General features: G+C 39.0%; 1 protein-coding gene across 1 annotated transcript in view; it reads right to left on the bottom strand.

Moving 5' to 3' along the window:
- LOC308559240 (CD302 antigen) overlaps nt 1-18,828 on the bottom strand; it is a 119,369-nt gene that overhangs the window by 92,831 nt on the left and 7,710 nt on the right. The window contains exons 3-8 of the mRNA XM_081141736.1: nt 14,076-14,246; nt 10,784-10,948; nt 5,801-5,911; nt 4,572-4,712; nt 2,148-2,339; nt 849-1,006 (exon numbers count right to left, since the gene is read on the bottom strand). Coding sequence (XP_080997862.1) covers nt 849-1,006; nt 2,148-2,339; nt 4,572-4,712; nt 5,801-5,911; nt 10,784-10,948; nt 14,076-14,246 — 938 coding nt within the window. The remainder of the gene's footprint in view (nt 1-848; nt 1,007-2,147; nt 2,340-4,571; nt 4,713-5,800; nt 5,912-10,783; nt 10,949-14,075; nt 14,247-18,828) is intronic.

The following is an 18,828-nucleotide window of genomic DNA, read 5'->3' as shown; positions in this document are numbered from 1 at the left end:
CCCTTGAAACACTTCTAAATACACATACCACTATTGCTTCCACTGAAGTCTCTCTAGAAGCTTAGGCAACACAATCCTAAATAATTAGGAATCCACAGGAAAGTGATACAAACAAAATATAGAGGTATACATGTCCTTTCTGCTCAAGATACAACTTATTTTGAACTCTGAACTAGAGCATGTTCAAGAAATGTTTAAGCATTTTACAGGAGTGAGATGGTCTCTGAACAAGATAGACCTAAATTTTAATATATTTTTTTATTTCTTTAAAAAAATTTTTTAAAATTGATTTTAGAGAGAGGAAGGGAGAAAGAGAAAGAGAGAGGGGAGAGAAACATCAACATAAGAGAGAGTAACATCAATCAGTTGCCTTCTGTACACACCCCAACCCTGGGATCGAGCCCACAACCCGGGTATGTGCCCTGACCAGAAATCAAACCTGTCACCTGTTGGTGTACAGGAAGATGCTCCAAGCAACTGAATCACACCAGCCAGGGCTTTTTTATTTCTTAAAGTAGGATTAATCTGAATGTAAATTCAGAAGATGAGACTTTTCAGATGGCGACATGTTAAATATCACACTGAGGGTCCTGAGAGAAAGCATCTTATTAGAACCAACCTGGCACAAGAATCTGAGTTCTAAAGGGATCCTCTTGCTCTGTTTCACACCAGAGCAGATACTCTCAAGCATAAAGTGAATTGCTTCGTCATTATTGTATTTACCTTTTTTCAGTAGCTACTGGAAAGACAATCTACAAGGCTCTTACCTTTTATTTTCCAGCTTAAACACAAACATCCCCACCAGATATTATTATTAGACTATAAATAAACCCCAGAAGGTTGCCTACCTTTCCTAGATAGGAAACACAGTTGGGAGTCTTATTGTGGGGAACATTTGGCTCATTCTCATCCCAATATGTTAGAGTAACTTCAGTACTATCTGACCATTGAAATAAAGCTGGTGTATTTATGTTCTTAAGACCTGTCCATGTTTCTTCTTTGGCATCTAAAAAAAAAATGTTTTACAAGTTTGGTTTTACTCAATTACATACTTCAATGTGTACATTGCTACTGATTTTTACATTCTAATACGGGGTTTTAAGAACCTTGACAGTATTCTTTATTTTTTCTTTTAAAGATTTAATTCAGAAGATGGTATTCTTTTTTATTTACTTATTTTTAATTTAAGTATAGTTGCTATACCACCTTATATTGGTTATATTAGTTTCAGGTGTAATGCAGCGATTTGACATTTTTATACCTTACAATGTGTTCTCCCCGCTAGTTCTAGTAATCACCTTTCACTGTGTAAACTTACCACAATATTATTGACTATATTTTCCTTCCTCTTTTTACCCATTCCCCCCACCCTGTTCCTCTGGTAACCACCCCTTTGGTATTCTTAATAACCTGTTAAAATGTTGACATGTTAGGCAGGCTGAGTGATGAAGGCTTTTCAGGTCACTCATGCAAGTAGAGCACACAGGTGGAGCAGCTATACTATATGACCGATAGGCTGGCTGTTCCTGATATCTGAGTTAGATAATCCTTGCTTTATGGGGAATAATAAAATTATATAAATACACTCCTGGATATTCCAACTAGTATAAGAATACTGTCCATCACCACCCTGGTAAAACAATTGACACCATGCTGACAACAGAATAGGTACCTACTCTTAGATATTATTAGTGAATCCTAGGAGAAGGTTATAATTCTGGCAGTGTAGTATATTTTTGTTCTTCAGTCTTTAGTTTTCAAATAATTACAAAAGTGAAATAATTATCACTTAGGTGTTTGGAGAACTTAAATAGAATTTAGCTTATGAGAAGAGATACATTATTCAATCAATTAGCTACCAATGTGGCTATTTAAATTTGTAAATTAATTAAGATCAAATAAAAGTAAAAATTCAGTTCCTCAGTTGCTCTAGCTGCATTTCAAGTGCTCCAAAGCCACAAGTGGCTGGAGGCTACTATACTGGACAGCGCTGATTACAGAACAGTTTCATCATCGCAGAACATTCTATGGGACAGTGCTGAGCTACAAGGATCAAACTGTAAGCTTTTCACTCCCACGAAGAGTCTGAAAATAGGAATACTTTAAAATGTTTTAAAGCTCTCAAGTAGGATATTTTAAAAACTTACCCCCATTATGGAGTTTTGTCACAACCACTTCCACATCTGCTAAAGAATGAATGCTGATGAGGTCACTGCTGAGGGCTCTGCATTTCATATGTGCTGAATCCCAGGAATCCCTTTCATTTACCAGCAGATAGCAAAACCCATTATTTGGCAGCCAGTCTGCATCACAGCGGGTATCTGAATACGTCCAAACATCTGGGAGAAAAGCAGCTATTTATATTCCAGTAAAGATAGGTCTATTTTGAATCAATAACATTACAAATTCTTCTTTCTTGAATCATAAAGCTTCTGAAGAACGGAGGGATGTGATGTCAGAGAGTACAGTGACATGAATTGATGGGGTGCCCAATGTCTACATAGCAACATAAGAGTGACTGCAGGGGTTCAGATAATGATTAGACTTGGATGCCATGCAAATGTGCTCCGTGGCTGGGCTCAGACTTAGTCCTCGTAGGCAGAGGAGAGGTGTGGGGTAAGCCAGTTGCTCACAAATCTCTTCCTCGGCTTGGCATTTGTTAGGTTCCCCTCTAGTCTCACCCTCTGAGAGATGATGAGGTCGAGCCTCCTTTTCATGTACAGTCAGCATAGCAGGGGCTGTGCCTTAATGCTCACTGTTCAAATCAATGCTCCTTTTGTTCAGAAGGACAGGCAGGGAGTTAAGGAAGAGAGTCAGAAATGTAGACACTCCACACCAAGGAAGGGCGGCAGCGGGGAAGGGCAGAGCCTGGACCTCCTCCCTCCTCCCCTCTGCTCAGCCTCTAGCCCTCACGGAGTGAGTGAGTCTTCATTGTGACCAGGAGGAAACTCATCCAAATGATGGTCAAAAAGATTAGAGAAAACGAGTGGGGCCTAAAGCCATACAGAATACTTCTACCTCTCTCGGCAGAACTAGAAAGTAGCTCGGTTACGCAGACTTCACGGACGCAGAACTGTTTGGAATGTTTGTTGTATGAAACACAGCATCTTAAAAATGTGGACAGTTTGTTTTTTACCAAAGATAAAATTCAGGTTCAGCTAGCTTCCCACACTTGCAAGATAACTCAATTACCCACACGGTTCTGAAACAGTGCTTGTTATCACTGTATTTTACAATTACGATAAAGAAGCAGAGGGGAAAAGTCACCCATAATTGAACTTAAAACAATCATTTTCCCTATTCCTGTCTTTGTCTCTATGAATTCATATTTTTGCAAGATTAAAATGATAAGTAGGCATATCATTTGGTTCTGCTCTTTTCATTTTCCTGCTGGCAGAGTTATTTGAATAAATGCATATTATTCAATCATGTGAAAACATCACGATTTAGCTAATAATTACTACTACAGGATACTTATTTGATCTATCATTAGCCCCCCTGGTTTATTTTAATTTGTGCTGTCTTTTCTATTATGCCCTTTGTTATAGAAACTAACTTTGGTGTGAATCAACTTGGATGATAAATGTTCATTTTCCCCTATTACTTTAAAACATCCCCCTATATTTAAAACATCTCCCTTATTTTTAATCTTAAAAAGATAGCTTTATGCATCTATGTGGATAAGAAAATGTATGCTTTATTCCTTTCCCCCAACATCGCTTAAAGCATGACGTTTTAAAATCTCTGTTTTTCCTCCCAGTTTTGAGTATTAGTTTTTCTTATTCCGGATTTAATCAAACACCAGGGGTACGGTAGGCACCGTGGGAGGCAGAAAGGGCACTCCTCTTCTCCATTCTGTCAAGGACTCCTCAAACTTCCCTGCCCCTCAAAAAATTCAAACACCCGGGGTCCCACTTACTTACAAAGTCCCTAAAAAAACCCCTCCTTGTACCCGTTTTGTCTTCTGCACCTCTCCTTTCCTACCCAGTTTATTGACACTAAGACCTAAAGAACCAGCCTGGTGAAGGCTAGAGGAGAGGTGGGTGTTGTGGAGCAGGAGGTGGGAAAGCCCAGGAGTGTTCTGTGTCTGTCATTTTCGACTTTTCACAGAGGTAGATAATAAATAATAGGTAAGACCCAAGTGTGCAGCAGCAGCATCAGGAAAGCTTCATAAAACACAGATTGCTGGGTCCCACCCTAAGAGTTTCTGATTCAGGAAATCTGGGGTAGGTCCTGAGAATCTGCATTTCCAGCAAGTACAGGTGATGCTGATACTCTGTGTCTGGGGACCACACTTTGAGAACCATTGTCCAGAGAAAAAAGAGCCACATGCGAACAGAAATGTATTTCTTCCCTAGAATGCCTCTTTCTTCCTATGAAGATACACCAAACCAAAGCTTTATTCATATATCCATAGCTGATAATATCTAACCACAGGGTCAAAGTCAATGCTTTTCAGCATTGGCAGTACCAGATAAAAGAATGGTGGAAATAGATACCCGAAACGGATTGACTTGACTTCACAAAACTGTAATTTTAAGACCTATTTGTCCAAGGAAGTGGGAATATACCTGTTAACTCCACTGTGTTGTTTAATGATTTTCTGCAGACGTAGGGCAGTTTAGCTTCACAGGAAAACCTCTGCCACAGACCAGATATGGCATCCATGCTCGCACAGCTTGACCCACCTATCACAGGTGCACTGGGCATCTCTTAAATAACAAAATTTTCAAACAGTTAAAAGGAGAAGACTAGAGGGATGGTTTGTATTTTCAATTTTCTGCTTTTATGGGAATTCATGAAATAGTTAAAACCTTCTACTAAGTTGAAATGTATAAGCCTCAATGAACAATCATGTGCCTAAATATGTCTTTCGCCTAAAATATAGAAAGACTCTGATATACTGTAGTTAATTTAAAAACAAAAACCAAAAACCAAACCTCTGTCCCAATCAACTTTAATGTCATATCCTGTGGTCAGTAGCTCTTAATCTGCTACTCTATATAATAAATATCCTAACTTATGATTCTGTATTGCCTTTAAGGTCTTGAATTACTACTAATAAAATTTCTTGAATTAAAATGACTTATTGGTATTTTATTGTATTTAATTCATTTCTCTTATACGTGTGCAGAATACTTTTGTGCTGAAGTTAAGCGTTAGCTTTTAGGTTCTACATTTGTCAGAAGCTTATGATTTTATTTCTTAAAAAGGTATCTAAACCTTCCTTTTGGGGGAAATATCTTTTGGCTAGCTAAGGTTTTATTTACTATAAACTTTTCTTTAAGGTATTTATTTGTGTACTAAAATATAACCATTATGTTGTCAGTAATTGGGTTCTACAGCGGGAGACCCCAAGAGTTTTAAAATGAGGGAATATTTCCATATTAGAGTGACGCTGCAGATGAAATACAAGTGGGTTAGTCATGGACATATCAAGTCCCCTAAGGGACACAGAATGGCTCCTGGGCCATGTGATGGGGCTCATTCTGCTCTTACTTAAAGATATAGGTTGCTCTAAAGGTTAGAGACAAATGCTCAGTTACCCATGTTATGGTTCAACGTGGCTATAATGGTATCAACTTTGCTCTAATGGCATAACGGCTGTGATGACTAAGCCTAAGAAGGCCTTAGGAAAAAAATTCTTTTGAGAGGTAGCAATTATAAGAATTGTCAGGACTTGAAATTTTTATAAGATTTCAGTGAGTGGGAATCTCTGTTTGTTTGTTTATTTATTTATTTAGTTAGTTATTTTGAGGTTTTTGCTCTATGCATAATAGGTAGAGGAGAGAGCAGTTACCTGGGTCCCAGTTGAGAAAGTTTAATGGCTTGTGGTCGGACCATTCCCAGCCTCTGGAAGAGTACAACTGATTTAAGCCAATCCAGAAAATTCTTGCAATGCCTTCTTTTTCTGTAACAATTTCATAATTTTAACAGGTGACAAAATTACCCAAGTTATTATCTAAGTCAGACTATCTAGGAGGCAATCTATCTCATAAAGACAAGTGAGGTTGAGAGACGACAAAACTTCAGACTGAGAAGCCCTGGGTGACCAGTTAATTCAATTCTGCTTTCCCATTAGCGTGTGCAATTCCCTTTCTTCTAAGGTAAGAACAGACTCTTCTCAGAATAGCTGTTTCACTACTTTAAACCCTCTTGTCAGAAAGCAGTTATATAGCCGGGGGATATAAAATACAATGTAGGAAATACAGTCAATAGTTTTGTAGTAACTATGTATGGTGTCAGATGGCTGCTAGACTTATCGGGGTGATCACTTTGTAATGTCTAATAACTACGTTGTACAATTGAAACTGATATAATATTGTATGTCAATTGTAATTGAAAATAAATTTAAAAAGAAGGCAATTATATATAAAAAGTAGTTTCCAATGCAGATCTAGATTCTGAAGATCTGATTGTATTCCAGACTGACAGTTTAAAATCATTAAGCACATATTATTTGGCAGGTACTGAAGATACAAAAACCAAAATGATAGTCCTGCATTTATGAAGATTTGAATCTAATAGAAACAGATGTGGATCCCCCAAATGGTAAAGTGTTACCAGTCCTGTTTCAGAAATATGTACAGGAGCTGTTTGGTAGGCAATGGAATATCCATCTAGAGTCCAAAGGAGACATTTAAACTGAAGATACAGAATGGGAGACACACACACACACACACACACACACACACACACAAACACACACACACACAACAGTGAAGAGGTGTTATTCTAATTTATTATTTGACAACAAGATGCAAAAAAGAGAAAGACAGAGAAGCATGAATAATTTAAATAGTGAGGCTAATTGCAGAAAAGCCACACAATATGCATATGCTCATAAGCAATGGATCCAATCATGCTTGGATGGGTCCATGTGTGTTCGAAAAACATGTAAATAACTGTGAATTCTTGTAAGGATTTTCACAATGCTGTCAAGGAAGTCAACAGAATTATTCAAGAACCTGGTAAGGCTTCACCAACATCATGAAGGAAAAATATGAAGATGCTCAGGGCAGGTAGGAGAGAGAGCAACTGATGAAATGGTCTATGGAAGACAGGGATGACGTCGACCAACAGGAAGAGCTCACAGGTTGGAACATCTAAAAATTTGTTAAAATATTCTCGGCAATAAACACTTAATAATATTTCTTAATTCCTCCCAGGGAATTATATGTGATGTATTTTTGTATTATATATAATCATCTGTATATATACATTAAAATATAGTTACATTTTATATAATTTATATGTACATTAAATTATATACACACGAATGGTTCTTAAAGTATGGATATGTTTTCTACATGCAAATGACACAGATATATCTGATATATATCATTTTGTTCCATTACATATATCAGATATATCTTTGTGATTTGCATGTAGAAAACCGTATCCATACTTTACTTTTTATATAGACATATATCTATGTGATTTGTACAGAGAAAACCATAACCACATTTTTCTATCTATCTATCTATCTATCTATCTATCTATCTATCTATCTATCTATCTATCATCTATCATCATCTATCTATCATCTATCATCTATCTATCATCTATCTATGTGATTTGCATATATAAAACCATGTCCATACATGAAGGGCTTTTTAAAAGAGGGTAATTCTGACCATACACAATTTTTGTCTTACGGCAGACTTAAGAGCTCAATGCCTAAAACAGGTAATTCCACTGGAACTGACACCCAGGGAATGGAAGAGTTCCCCTGGGTAGAGCAGAAATAGCAACAGCAAAGACAAAAGGAGCCAAGAGCAATAACAGAAACACCAATGCTCAAGGAATGGACAGGGGTCTGGAAAGAGGGTGGTAGGGCCAAGGTCCAATTATCGCTCCACCAAGGAGCAAAAGTGAGGTTAAGAGTGAATTGCAAAGATACACTGTGCTTTCCAGACGCTTGGCTGTGAAAGAAAGAGACAGGGCTGCAGGTAGAAGTTTAAGCAAGTTTATAGCCTTTCGGGGAAGAATCAGAGAGTAGATGAAAATATAAGAGAGAGAAGTAACAGCTGGTGTGGCAGCAAAGAGCTATGAGGAAGGAGCTAACCTTGAACAAGCTGGACAACTGACAGTGCAGATAGAGATAAATTTGTCAGTATGAGCGTGAGGAGAAATAAGAGTTTGCCTCACTTTTCTCAAGGAAATAGTTGGTGAGGAAACTCTGCTAAGGAAGAAGGTGGGTATTTGAGGGAATTTTGGATTCACCCTTTTCTTTGACCTGTTAGCACAAGCAAGGGCTGCCAACACTAGGATACAAAGACCTTGAGGATTTAATATAGTATAAATTTCTTCCCATTAGTAAAAGCAATTAATTTTCCAGCATTCCTAACGGAGTCCTAGAAACTACGACATATTTATGGTACTCCAGACGCGCCCACACCCTGACATTCAGAAGTCCTTTCACTCATTGCTAACCGAGGATACCATGGAGGGTCAATCCTTCTCATCCATCCCAAGTTCAATGCCCTCCCTCCACTGAAGTCTTTTCAGGTATCTCCCCCCCCCCCAGCAGGAAGTCTAAATAATCCTATTGCTCCTTCTAAATTATCTTATTGCTTATCTGTACATGGCAAGGACACATTTATGACAGAGCAAGATGACCTTTGGAAGCTGTCAGGCTCCTACCTTGTCTCATTACACTGTCCTATTTGTGATCTCTATTGGTGACTTATTCACTATAATCCCAGGATTTTAACATTGTGACTGGGCTAGCAAACAGGAATGGTCTTTGTGTGTCTTCTGCCAGCTGGATGTTAATGGAAAATGGATAAATTATAAAGGGCAAGAATTTCTCATATGACCTGGACAATATGGAGCTGAACTTCTTTCTATATATAGTCCAAGCAAGAAGTTGACCAATTTGAGACTCCACTTACCCCTATCTTTGCCATCAAGAAAAAAATGAATAAGAGAGAATTTTCTCACCTAGAAAAATAAGTTTTACTCTGTGAGGCAGGACTAACTTAAACAGTGTACAACAGATACAGAGACAGATAAATGAACCAAAGGAATAGAATTGAGAGCCTAGAAACAACCCACGTATGATAGGTTTTATATTTTTAGAGGTGGCATAACAAATCAGAGGGAAAAATGTAAAATAAATAGTGTTTGGTAAACTTGACCATGCATGTGGGGAAAGACAAATTAGATTCCTAGCTCTACAAACTACATTACACATGGATTAAAAATGTAAATGTGAAAAACAAAAGTATAAACTTTTAGAAGAAAACATGAGAGGATATCTTTATCATTTGAGGGCTAAGGAAGGCTTTGCTAAATAATATAAATAAGTACAAAACATTAAAGAAAAGATTGGTAAGTTTAATCAAATTAAAACTGACATTTTTTTATGATGAGGCAACAAAAATAAAATGAAAGGCCAAAGACTAGAAAAGGATATTTGTAATCCTACAACAAAAGATTAGTATCCAGAATATATAAAGAACTATAACAAATCAATAAGAAAAAGGTCAACAAGTCAATAGAAAATAAGCAAAGGAAATGAACTGGCAAATTACAAGGGGAAAACCTCAATGCTTAGTAAACACGAGATGCAAAACCACATTAACTATCAGGGGAATGTAAATCAAAAATGAAATACCATTTCACATTCATCAAAACAGCCAATTAATAAGTCTGTTAACATCAAGCACTAGTGGAGGTGTAAAGTAATACAATCATTTTGGAAAGCAATTTGGAAATTTAATTTGAGGTGGAGAGATGTGCACTCCATGTGTCAGCAATTTCTACTCTAGAGAAAATCATACATGTCTGCTTGACAGGGCACATATAAGGATGTTCCTTGAAGAAGTGTTTGTAATAGCAAAAGCTGAAAACAACCTGTTTTTTGGTAGGAGAAGATATAAACTGTGGTTTATTCATACAGTGTAACACTGTACAGCAGCAGGTAACAAATGAGATAGGATTTGCATTACTTTAAAACATAGAACAATAGTATAATGAAAACAGATATAGGGTTTATACATATGTATGTTATAAGAGCACTCCAGGGATGGTTATTTTGAGAAGTGGGAGTGGGGCTTGAACTCAGCCAACATTTTATTCTTTAAAGGGAGGGAAGCAGGGAGAGAGAGGGTAACGAGGGAGAGAGAAAGTGAATCAATCCATGTAAGCAGTATGACAAAATGTTAGTGTGTTTTTGTCACGGTGGTGGTTGCTCAGGTCTCTATTAGCTTATTTTCTAATCTTGTCTATACAATGTTTTTCATAATTAAAAATTTAAAAATTAGCATCACCATCCCACAAACAAAACAAAACCCTACCCACTCCATGTGTCCACATCATTAAATCCACTTTCAGGTTTCCTAAAACTCTCCCTGCCCCGGAGGACTGCACTTGTTTACTCTCACGTGAGACTTTTTACTGAGGCATCTAGTATGACTCAGCTGTCTTCTTTACCTTCCTCCAGTTCCCACTTCTCAATGTTCAAAGAGTTTAATGTTTGCCTTTTTAAAGGTCCTTTCACTTAGGCTTAGGGTAGCAGTTTAATCTTGTAACCTCACCCCATTTTCTGAACATTAACTTATTTTTAGACTCCATCACAAGATGCAGGTTCAATGGATGGAATAGGATTATATTCAGCACATTTTTGCATGTGGGTTTCAGTGCTGAAGTTTAAATCCCAAGAGAAGATAGAGAAATGTATACACAGAACAACACACCTGGATAAGAACATAGAGGAAGACACATAGCACCTTTAAAATTTCGGCAGTTTATTCTACCATGTGCAGGTTAAACCTACCTTTAAGATAAGTTAATTCAGCAACACTGTTGATGCTCAGTAAGTCAGCTCCTTGATTCTGACATGAAACATAAGCTTCTTTCCAAGAAAGAGCTGTCTGAGTATTAAATTGGTAGCAACTTCCAGTCTGCTCATTCTTTTCCCAGTTACCTTCACAGCCATTTTCTGTTGATCAAAAGATACGTTAGGGATGCTAAAGTAAGGGCATAATGTTTTCTATTGCACACAATGCTTATAAACACTGCAATTCAATTTGCGTGCTCTTAGGATAAGCTTACATGGGAGCTTATTGCTCAACTAGACCACAATTTTATTCTTTGGTTACATGAAGTATTTGAAGTTCTAGGGCACCCAATGACTCAGGCTGATTAAAGCTTCCACTCTCCTATTGCCCACCCGCCCTTTATGCCCTATCAATTACAATGCCATAGTTTAGCCCATGCCTGCCCTCTCACTAAGGGTAGGAGACTTCAACTGTGCTCAATGTTGAACCTCTGAGTTAATGGAAAACAAGGTCATGTGAAGTGTCTGCAGTGAAACCATTGCATGTGTATGTCTGTGTGCTGACATACTGTTTAAATGCTCAAGATTTAGAGCCTAGGTGACTACATGATTTGGGAAACTCAGTCCAAGTTTCTTCTTAATATTTGAATAGATAATTCAATATATGATATATAATTAATATTACAAAATTATTATATGCATATATGTACATACATATATGTTCACTGTATAATGTACGTATTATTTTCTTTAACAAATATTTTAAAAGCATGTATCATTTCAGAAAAAACCTTCGAGCTATTTCCTGGACAAGGCATCTAGGTCTTGATACAGCTCATTCAAAAATATACTCAGAGACTTCCATGTGCTCTCTACAAGAGGGAAAACCCAATGTAGGCTACATCAGGTGTGTCCCAGGCTTCACTCGAGGTTTCCAAAGGGCCTTCCATAATCAGTCACATATCACATGGCCTTTCAAGCTGGTTTTCAGGATGGTTTTTCTATGTTTTAGTTGTAAATCCAGATTGGCCCCGGGAGAGTGCCAGTGCAGCTTCCACTCAGTCCGCCACCATCCTGGCTCTCCCAAGCTGGAAGGGCCCTTAGATATCATTGTGGCTAATGTCCTCCTTTCACATATGGGAACAAAGGTCTAGACATGTTTGCAGCAGAGTTGTCATCAGAGCTCCAGTCTCTCCATCTGGTCTACTGATTGTCTGAATGACTAACACTGCTCCCTCAGCCACATGAATGGCCTAAATAGCAACAGAGGTTACTGTGACATGTGGTGAAAACAAAATAGGTGGATTTGTACGTACACTGCCTAAAGGTTCCTTATTACCACTGAGGCCCAATGCTTATAAATCCAGAAGCTCCAGTGGACTAGCAGTGTGTTTATTACTATAAAATGAAATCTCATGGATTAGCAGTTCTTGGGTTTTAAAAGCTCACAGTCTTGCTTCTTCCATAAAAATAACTCTGGGAGACATATGAATGCATTAAAAATCCATCCCCCAGCCATGCAGTGGAGACTAAAGGTATTGAGACACATGCCAATCAAGGCAGTGAGGCAGAGTTGGCTAAATATATCGGGGAATAAGGGTCAGGAAGCCTGGGATCTCCACCAGGCTCTACACAAATGGGGTTTGACCCTGACAGGTCACTTTATCAATTGGGTTTGTTGCTCCACACCTGAGACGTGAGGGTTTGCACTGGATAACCTCTAAACTCCCAGTCACATCTAATATTTCCGATCCAAACTATTGTGACATTTAAATGAAATTGGTGCCTGGTTGACCGAACTCTGCTTATCTATTAGAGCTGAAGCAAGTACTGGCTTTTTACTTTTCAATGGGTTCCAGGTGTTTAAAAGCCTGTGCCTCTACCTAGAAGAGTGATTATCAAAGTGTGGTTCCAGACCACCATCATTAGCATTATCTGGGAACTCATTAAACTGCAAATTCTTGGGCCCTACTCTAAATCTACAGAATTATAATTTCTGAAGCAGGGCCCCAGAGTGTTCTAACAAACTCTCCAAGTGATTCTGTTGCATCCTACAGTTTGAGAACCAGTGGCTCAGTATAACCGCAGTTCTTTATTTGTTGGAACACAGGACTCTGCATTTTGTCAAGAACTGCATTTTGAAGCTCAGCTTCCCTCACGGAGGGATCAACTTTGCTATATCACTAGGTTGGCTGCTGAATAAGGCAGGATAGTATAACTATTTAGGACAAGGACTTCAGGGCTGCATTTCCTGGCTTTAAATCTTAGTTCTGAAACTTATTAGCTGTGTGACCTTAGGCAAGTAATTTAACTCCCCTGTGCCTCAGTTTGCTCACCTGTAAAATGGAGTTGTGTGAGGATTGCAGGAGTTAATACAGGTTGAGTGCTTAGACTAGTAACTGACACTTGCAGGGCCCTATAAGTATTAAGTATTATTACTTAGGTCTGGAGCTGTTCCCTTTTCCTTTACTACAGATTCTTCCAACCTATTGCCCATTAAAAATATTTCTTGAGTACTTACCACATGTCCGGTACCATGATCCCCTGTTACTTTTACCTGATTGGCAAGAAAATCTATTGTATACCTGATAATGATGCAACTCCTACTTTGGTCTTTCTCTCTCTCTAAGGAACAGTCAGTTCTTTTGCACATCCTGAATTGTTTGCTTCAAGTAAGAAGCAATTAGAAAAAATGCTCTGATCAATATATAGGAATGGCAGAGGGAACCATTCACCAATTTTGAGAGAGTCAGGGATATGTCTCTTTTGACACACCCCCCTCTTTGCTTCAGGCCATAAACACACTTAAGCGTCCACCATCCTAAAATTGTTTCTTCAACCTATCTCCCTCTGAACTACCCCTCCCCTCTCTTTTCCTTTTCCATAAAACTTGGGAGGCTTACCCCCCTTCTGTTCACGCTTCAGTCCATTATAGCCCAGCTTCTATGACCGCTAGTCTTCCAGACTGCTCTGCTAAAGGTCAGCAGCAATTTCCCCACAGCCCGTGCCTCTTCCACTTTCTCTCCCAGCGGTGTTTGTGCTGAAGACCACCCCCTCATCATGTGTGATCTGTGACGCCATCCTATCTTTGTTCTCTTCCTGGCCTACTTCTGAAAGGACGTTCATGGCTACACATTAATTCTCCCTTTTCCCTCAAATATATACTCCTTACCTAGGATAATATCTGTTGCAGTCATTTCTGAATTATCTTGGACTCTTCCTTCTCCCTTTTGCCTCTTGGAAATGTGCCTTTTCTTTCTATATACAACGTTTACTAGCCCATACATACCTGGGTTTAAGCAGATACCCCACTTTTGATCATAATCATAACTTAAGGTGGTTGCACACCACGGCCCATTGTCATCTCCATCATGGATGCACTCATGATGCCAGGTCCCATCATATAAGAATGGAAATTCACAAGGTCTCCCGTAGGAGTTTCCATCTCTGGTATATATCTCTGTGGGTTGAGGGGGAAGCAGAGGAAAGAAGAGTTAACAAGCAGATAATCTGCTTCAGCTAACTAATTTCCAAAACTGCTCTGAAAGAAAGATGGTTGTTTTCACTTATGAGAATACTGTATTTGTGTAGGCTGTGTGGTGTAGAAATTCAGAGCACAAATGCTGACTGCTCAGGTCTGGACTTGAATGCTGGCTCCCCCACTGACCAACTGTGTGGGTGTGGGCAAGCTCTCCAACCTCTATGAGCTTCAGTTTCTGCATTTGCAAATTAGGAATAATAGTACCTAGCTCATAGGTTTGTCCATGAGGATTTAATGAGATAAGCCATGCAAAACTTATATTAATTGTGATACGATGGTGAGCTAAAAGACCATGGCTTGATCAAGTGAGGATCAACTAACTACTGTGATTAGCAGAGTATTTCACCAGAAGCGGTGCCCTGCCACTTAAACATACACTTTATCTTCTTTTCTTTAGTGGGGCCAGTAAAATACCTTGGAATCACTGAAGGTGGGTGTGGACTTTGGAAACTACTGTAGAGTTTGAAAGATGGACAAACAGCCCTGTTCTTCACAGACTGGTGGTAGAATTGAGCCTATGGGTTTCAAGGAAGTGGGAAGAAGAGCTGCTGGATCTCAGAGTGGGTTTTTGGAGAGGGGCAGGACCTGGTAATTCAGGTTATGAAAGAAAAAACAGCTTCAACTGGGCAGTCATAGGACCAGCTGGTGACCAGGGAAGCAGCAGAACTAGCATTTTCCCTTTTAGTAATTTCCCCTGGTACATGCATGGAGAGGAACCGAAAAATTATTTTAACTTCAAATATTCCTAGAAATACTAGAAGAAGTGCTCAATACATATGTTAATAACATCTCTTGGAAAGGTGTTTTTATAGAACAGCTAACCCTATAACTATTTTGGTCACTTTTTTCCACATCTGTAATTTGTTTAAAACTATGCTCATTACCAGATTAAATTATGGCTAGGTAAAGCATAGGAACCAGATTCAATCACCCTTTACAGGCTAGTAGGGTCCCTCAGAATGTCTCATATGTTTGCATAAAAGTGTACTTAAGATAGTATTTGATTCCACATCCTTTATTATTCTCAAATGTTCACTTAACGGCAGTGTGATGTGGAAGGATAGTAAGAAGCTAGGGAAATTCCTTGACAAGTGGAATAAACTGAGACAGAATAATTAAGCAAGGCCAAACAATTTGAGCAATTTACAGACAGCTATTGAATCAACAAGGTTTTATCTTCCCTAACCAAGGACACTTAGGAGCAAATAGTTTATACATTCCAGACCATGCAGGGGCAGACTGGCCTCGGTCCTGGTCCCTCTCAATAATGTTCTTTAAAAAGAAAACTAACCAGAATATAACCCTGACCCCTATATACACACTTTTTGATGAATCAACATATTGAAAGACACAGCTGAAAAGCTAATAAATATTCTGTTAGGACCCTCTCCTGAGACCTCCCCTAGGATTTCCACCAGCTAAAGAAAGATAAGAAGCCTCAAGACAAAGGACCCTCTGGCGTGCTCTCTTGCTAGAGCACACCCATACCTTGTATGTCTGCTCTCTCTCTCTCAAACTCTATTGGTTCCCACAAGACTCGCAACCAGGGGAGCAATGGGCAGCAACAGCTCATCCCGGACTGACTTCCTGAACCTGTCTGCAAGGTCCCCTTTTTCTCTCTCTCCGATTGCTTCTTCTACCTTAAGCCCTTCTTTTGTTTCACTGTCCCCAGCTTTAATAAACATATTCTGCTCATGGCATGCTCTCACTAGAGCACACCCATGCCTTGTATCTCTGCTGTTTTTCTCCTAAACTCTAAGGGTCCCCACTAGACTTGCAACCAGGGGAGCAGTGGGCAGTGGCAGCTCATCCTGGGCTTAACCTGTGAACCTGTGTTGAAGGTCCCCTTTTTCTGACTTTCTCTCTTCTGTTGCTTCTTCTACCTTAAGACCTTCTTTTGTTTCACTATCTCCAGCTTTAATAAACATACTCTCAAAAACACCTGGACTTGTGTTGTGAAATCTTTCTTGCACAAAGTCAAGAACCCACACACTATCTGCAGGTCCAAATCATACCTGTTGTGGGACCAACCACATCTGGTAGCAGTAAGACTTAACTTAATATTAAGCAGCAATACAGCAAAAGGTAAGAATAATTTAAATGTTTTTATTTGCAAAAAATCTTTTAAGGAACATTGGTTTTGTTTTCCTCTGACATATAAATGGTTATGAACAGGGTATTTCTGTTAAAGAGAGTAATTTGTCCTTATATTTTATAAGGATCCTGCTTATTACCCAAGTTTTGTTTTTAACCATACCCAAACTCCCAAGATCTCATGACCACTTTCTCTTCCCGTATTACAACACTTAACAGGAGAGTCCCTGTGCACAGTGACTATTACTTATAGAAACATCAGGTTATTTTTCTAAATGCTGTGTTTCTCATACAAAGTGCTTTCACACACATTTCCTTCACTTGCTTTTTACCATAAGCCCCTGAAGTCAGTATTACACCTGTTTGTGAAATTCCCATTTGCAGAGTAGTTAAACGAATCAGTCAGTCACTCAGTTGTAAATGACAGGAACAGGCTCTTTGATTAGAGTCCCTGACATATAAGGACAACTTGTGACAGCTATGGCTGCCTTCTCAGGTTTCAAGTTATGTTTCATAGCTCAAAGCTGGGGTCCCATTAAAAAGCTCTCCTACTCACAATATGTTCTGCAGAACAAGCATATAACCACCACAACAGCAGCAGCTAAGTTACGCTAACTATTCACCAAGAGTTTTATTCTCACACATTTCTTCGCTGCTTCTGGACCTCTTAAATCCCATGGGTTTCTTTAGAGAAACAGGCCTTTCTGGGAAGAATCTTCTCTGCAAATGTGGATTTATGGGGATAGCAGTCTTTAAAAAGATGAGGCACTTACATGGAAAACTAATATAAAAATTTTTGCTACTGTTAGACAAAATATCTTCAATGGTTAAAAGAAGTTGACAGGCTTTTAAGAGCTGCTCGAAATTCAGAGAGCTCTACAACCGCGGCTCCAATAACAGCCCATTTCCTCTGCATAGTTCACCATTTGAAGAGTGCTAGCAAGGCCATGATATCTTAATGACGTAAACGCATATCTGGATGGTAGCCAAAGCAGTTTATTCATAAAATGTATATAACTAAAGTTTTTTCCCCAGAGACATTGAAGCATGCAGCAGACTGATATATTTCAGAGGGAAGAGGGTTGGGGGCGGGAAAAGATTAACCAAAGAGCCCGGCCAAGCGTGGCTCAGCGGTTGAGCATTGACTTAGGATCCAGGCGATTGGGGTTCGATTCCTGGTCTGGGCACATGCCCGGTTGTGGGCTTGATCAATGACTCTCTCATCATTGATGTTTCTGTCTCTCTTTCCCTCTCCTTTCCTTTCTCTGAAATCAATAAAGATATATTAAAAAAAAAAAAAAAGATTAACCAAAGAACTGATATGCACATATGCATAACCCATGGACACAGACAATAATTCGATGAAGGCTTGGGGAGGGGTTGGGGGCAGGGTAGAGGGGCTCAATAGGGGGAAAAAGGAGACATTTGTAATACTTTCATCAATAAAGATAAATTTTTAAAAAATAAAGTTTTCTCTGATGGACATGACTCACACAGGATGGGGGTTGGCAAGAGAGGCAACCAAGGACACAGTGACAAATGTTCTTATATTAGAAGTAAAATAATTTATACAGCAAAAGCCAAGGGAGAAATAAAGCAGCTATATTTGGGGAACAAGATCTTGGTTTTGAGCTGCAGCTTTGCTGTAACAAGCTTGGTAACTTTGGACTTCACTTTGTTGCAATTTAGGTATCTTATCTTTCTTTCCTCTATAAAGTTAGATAAGAAGAGGGACAGGAACCAATATGAGGAGTCTGAGAGAGCAGTCCTAGAGAAAGTCCCTGACTTAAGACAGCAGTTTCCAACCTGAGAACAATGAGGGACTACATAAATTTAAAAGAGTAAAATTGCAAGGACTTAATATTGGATTAAATTTGAATGGTGGGAGAGGAAATGAGGACAACTCTAGGGAGACTTACAGATTTCTGACATATGCGACTTGGAAGGAACCGCTCACCAGGAGAGGAATGGAAAAAGAGGAGGCAGATTTGGTCCTGACCTCTGCGCAAATTAAATCCTGAGGTATGTGTTGACAAGTCAGAACTACATTTAGAAATTTCTAAATTTCTTATTTCTTTTTCAAAAAATTTATTTTTATTGTTGAAAGTATTACAGATGTCCCTCCTTTTTCCCTTGCTTTGACCCCCTCCACCCTGCCCCACACCAACCTTCACTGCACTATTGTCATGTCCATCTGTTATGCATATATGAGTATAAGTTCTTTGGTTAATTTCTTCTTGCCCCCTCCCCTCTGAGATTCATCAGTGTTCCAAATACTATATTTGGTAAGGTCAAGAAACACTTTATGCCTGTTTGACTCTCTCTGGGGTGGTGACCTAGATGCGTTCTTAACCTTTTTGGGGACACCAATCACTTTGGCAGCGGGCCCCCCTCTCAGAATATTATA

The sequence above is a fragment of the Miniopterus schreibersii genome (assembly GCF_964146895.1).
Source record: "Miniopterus schreibersii genome assembly, chromosome: 7".
NCBI lineage: Eukaryota > Metazoa > Chordata > Mammalia > Chiroptera > Miniopteridae > Miniopterus > Miniopterus schreibersii.
The sequence above is the reverse complement of the archived record's forward strand: the minus strand, read 5'-3'. Positions and strand labels throughout refer to the sequence as shown.